This window comes from Myotis brandtii, unplaced genomic scaffold, assembly GCF_000412655.1.
Source record: "Myotis brandtii unplaced genomic scaffold, ASM41265v1 scaffold966, whole genome shotgun sequence".
NCBI lineage: Eukaryota > Metazoa > Chordata > Mammalia > Chiroptera > Vespertilionidae > Myotis > Myotis brandtii.
Window position 1 is genome coordinate 123,540 of NW_005372000.1, and position 4,313 is coordinate 127,852.

Sequence of the window (4,313 nt, forward strand, 5' to 3'; positions counted from 1 at the left end):
AGCATATATGCAAAGCCCATGGACACAGGCAATAGACAGGTGAGGGCCTGGAAGGGGGAGATGGGTGAAGGGAGGCAAAGAGGGAGAAAAGGGGGACACCTGTAATACTCTCAACAATAAAATAATTTTTTTAAATCATATAACTCATAAGTGTACAATTCTATAACATCATCTGTATATTGTATTGTGTGTTCACCACCCCAAATAAAGTGTCCTTCAGAATGACAGATCTCAAATGGAAGGCAGGGAGGAGGGTGGGAAGAGATTAACCAAAGAATTTATAAACATATATGCATAGCCCATGGGCACAGGCAATAGACAGGTGAAGGCCTGGAAGGGGGAGATGGGTGAAGGGATGCAAAGAGGGGGAAAAGGGGGACACCTGTAATACTCTCAACAATAAAATAATTTTTAAAAAAATCATATAACTCATAAGTGTACAATTCTATAACATCATCTGTATATTGTATTGTGTGTTCACCACCCCAAATCAAGTGTCCTTCCATCACTATTTATCCCCCATTAACCCTCTTCTTCCTCCCCCACCCCACCTGTCCTCCTATAATCACCATACTGTTAACAGTCTCTATGGGTTGTTATTTTTTTTACTTACTCCCTTTTTCAATGAGCCCCCAACCCCCCTCTCCCTTCTGACAGCTGTCAGTCTGTTCTCTGTTATCAATGAGTCTAGGTTTTTTTTGTTTGTTAGTTTATTTTGTTGCTTAGATTACACATATAAATAAAATCATATGGTACTTACCTTTCTCTGACTGGCTTATTTCACTTAGCATAATGTTCTCCAGGTCCATCTATGCTGCCACAAAAGGTAAGATTTCCTTCTTTTTTATGGCTGAGTAGTATTCCATTGTGTAAATGTACCACAGCTTTTTCTTTTTAGTTTTTTATTAAAGTTATTAAGGTGACATTTTATTTTTTATTTTTGTAGATCTCCAATAGCCATGGGTGAATTGTCCAATAGGAACCAGCAACTGTTTTTTTAAAATCATGTCACCATCAGCCTGCAGAAGAATATCTTCTCCCAATGTCACTGAGTCTCACCCTTCTTCATTCCTGTTGCTGGGGATTCCAGGGTTGGAAATGGCACAAATCTGGCTTGGCTTTCCATTCTGTGTAGTGTATCTGATAGCTCTTGTTGGAAATATCATTATTCTGTTTGTTATCTGGACTGATCATAGCCTTCACCAACCCATGTTCTACTTCCTGGCCATGCTGTCAGTGATTGACCTGAGTCTCTCTACTGCTACCATCCCCAAGATACTGGGTATCTTTTGGTTCAGCCTTCAGGAGCTGTGCTTTGGGTGCTGTGTTGCTCAAGTCTTTTTTATTCACTTTTTTACAGTCATGGAGAGCATTGTACTTCTTGCCATGGGTTTTGACCGCTATGTGGCTATTTGCAACCCCCTCAGATACAGCATGATCTTCACCAACAGAGTCATTGGTGTGATCGCTGTGGTTGTGGTTCTGAGAAGCTTATGCATGATTGTTCCCATCATTTTTCTCCTTCTGAGGCTGCCTTACTGTGGACATAGAATCATCCCTCATACCTATTGTGAGCACATGGGAGTGGCACGTCTGGCTTGTGCCAGTATTAGTGCCAATGTCTACTTCGGTCTTGGGAATATTTCTATCTTGTTTCTGGATGTGCTTCTGATCATCATCTCCTATGCAAGGATCTTATACACTGTCTTCCACCTCCCTTCCCAGGATGCCCGCTTAAAGGCTCTAAATACTTGCAGCTCCCATATCTGTGTCATCTTAGCCTTCTTTGGCCCAGCTCTCTTCTCCTTCCTCACTCACCGCTTTGGTCATAGTATTCCCCAGTATATCCATATCCTTCTAGCTAATCTCTATGTAGTCATCCCTCCTGCCCTCAACCCAGTCATTTATGGGATCAGAACCAAGCAGATCCAGAAGCGGATACAGAGTATTTTTGTTAAAAAAAAAATAACAAATGAGATGTAACTGATTCCAGTTATGGAAGTATAAAGTCTAAGAAGACTAAAATTTGTAAAAAAAAAAAAATAATAACAAATAAATTTCTTTCACCAAAATTAACTGTGATATATATAATTGGCTATAATTGTTGGAAGCATGTGCGCCTGAATGTTTATTTGCAATTAAATTCTTTATTGACTCTGGCATAAAATATGTCATATAAGAGTAAACTTCAAGAAGAACTTTAATTCACTGAAGGGAGAATTAACAGTTTCTGTTAAAACTATATGGTTTTCTAGATCTCTTTCAGTTAGTAATAAGATTTATTTCATATAGTTATTCAACTAAAGATCATATGGCCAATGAAAAATGCAAAAAGTTTCTACAAATAATAAAGTACTGCCTGAAAAGAAATATATACTTTTTACTGAAGTGTATGCAAGTCAAAGATGGGGATTAGGCTAGTTTTGTTTTGTGTGGGTTTTTTTCGTGTGTGTGTGTGTGTGTGTGTGTGTATAATGAGAAGAGATAAACCAAAGAACTTATACACTTATATGCATAGCCCATGGACACAGACAATAGGGTGGTGAAGGCCTGGAGGGATGGGGGAGAGGAACTGAGGGGAGGAGGAAAAGGGGGAGGAATTGGGTAACATCTGTAATACTGTCAACAATAAAAATATATATAGATATAAAATAAATTCCATTTTGATCAGTTAACTTTGCATTTATATTAATTTATGTAATAATTTTAAAGAAAAATTACTTAAGATTATCTTGTCATAATTAAAGAGAGAGTGGAAGAGAGAGGGAAAGACAGAGAGAAACATGAATGTGGGAGAAACACATCCATTGGTTGCCTCCTGCATGAGCCCTGACCAAGGCACAGGCTAGAGAGGAGCCTGCAACTGAGGTACATACCCTTGACCAGAATTGAAACTTTGGTCCACAGTCTGAAGCTCTTTCTATTGAGCCAAAATGGCTAGGCCTGAACATATTAGTTTTTATTGTTTCTCCAGCCCATGTCCCCTCATAGAAACAAATATTTGGCAGCCATCCATGGACAAAAATATGCCTTTGTGGGAGCTTTGGGATCCAGGTAGGAGGTTGTAAAACCCAGGTAGAGCCCATGATGGAGAAAGGCTGCTTTGAGAAGGCAAGCCAATGGCAGATCAGCGGATGGTGTCCTACCTACATACTGAAGCAGTCCTGTCCCCTGTGAACTCGGCTCCAGTCCCATTGTATGAGGTCCTGTCACTAGCTGCTTCTGCCAAGGAACCCAGGAGGTGCCTTGCCCATTTGTGTCTCTAATAAACAGGCACACCAACCTCAGATCTGACTGTGATCCCTAAAGCAGTCCTATGACCTGATTCCAGTCCCAATCTACCACAGACCAGGGGCAGCTCTGCCCACATAGAGACCACCCCAGTGACTCAGTGGGAACACGCTCAGCAACTCTGGGGAAGCCACAACTATAAGCAACCTTGTTAACAAGCCTGCCAACTGTGGTCCTGACTGCAAGCCAGAAGATAGTCTTAAGACTTGGTTCCAACTCTATTCAACTATGATCTTACAGGTAGTCCCATCAGTCCAGGGACCTAGCGGGAGAAGGACTCTACCTGCCAATGCCAGGCTAAAAACTGAAGGGGTGGGGGCTGGGGGTACCTGTTCCTTCAAATGCTCATACCAACTCAAAGCTACAAAGAATCAGACAAACATGACACCAACAAAGGTAACTAATAAAGTTCCAATGACTGGTCCTAAACAAGGGGAGATCCATAAACTATTTGACAAGGAATTCAAAATAATCATCTTAAAGAAACTTAATACACTACAAGAAAAAATCAGACAATGAAATGCAATCAGAAAAACAACATATGAACAAAATGAGAGGTCTAACAAAGGAATGTATATAAAAATAAGCCAAACAGAACTCCTGGAGCTTAAAAATATAATGACTAAACATAAAAATGCAATAAAGATAAAGAAAATGTGGTCTATATATGCAATTAAATATTATTCAGCCTTTAGAAAGAAAACCATGCTATTGCAACATGAGGACACTATGCTAAGTGAAATGTCAGTTACGTGAAGACTAATACTGCATAATCTCTCCCATAGAGACCAAACTGATGGTTGCAGAGGAGAGGAGAATTGGGGCTGGATGAAAAAAGATGAAGGGATTAAGAAGCACAAATTGGCAGTCATGAAATAGTAATGGAGATGTAAAATACAGCATAGGGCACATAGTCAATAATATTGTAATAGCTTTGTATGGTGCTAACCATACAAATGTCTAACCACTATGCTGTATATTCAAAACTAATATTACTAAACTGAAAAGTAGTTTTATAGTTG

General features: G+C 39.7%; 1 protein-coding gene across 1 annotated transcript; it reads left to right on the forward strand.

The window, feature by feature from the left end:
- Positions 1–1,005: 1,005 nt before the first annotated feature.
- LOC102252391 (olfactory receptor 52E8) lies at positions 1,006–1,983 on the forward strand. Its single transcript, XM_005886258.1, has one exon. It carries the CDS (start codon positions 1,006–1,008, stop codon positions 1,981–1,983), a length of 978 nt encoding a protein of 325 aa, XP_005886320.1.
- Positions 1,984–4,313: the final 2,330 nt, after the last annotated feature.

Excerpts from the sequence above, each read along its gene's own strand:
- LOC102252391 (XM_005886258.1), top strand. The coding sequence starts at position 1,006 with ATGTCACCATCAGCCTGCAGAAGAATATCTTCTCCCAATGTCACTGAG.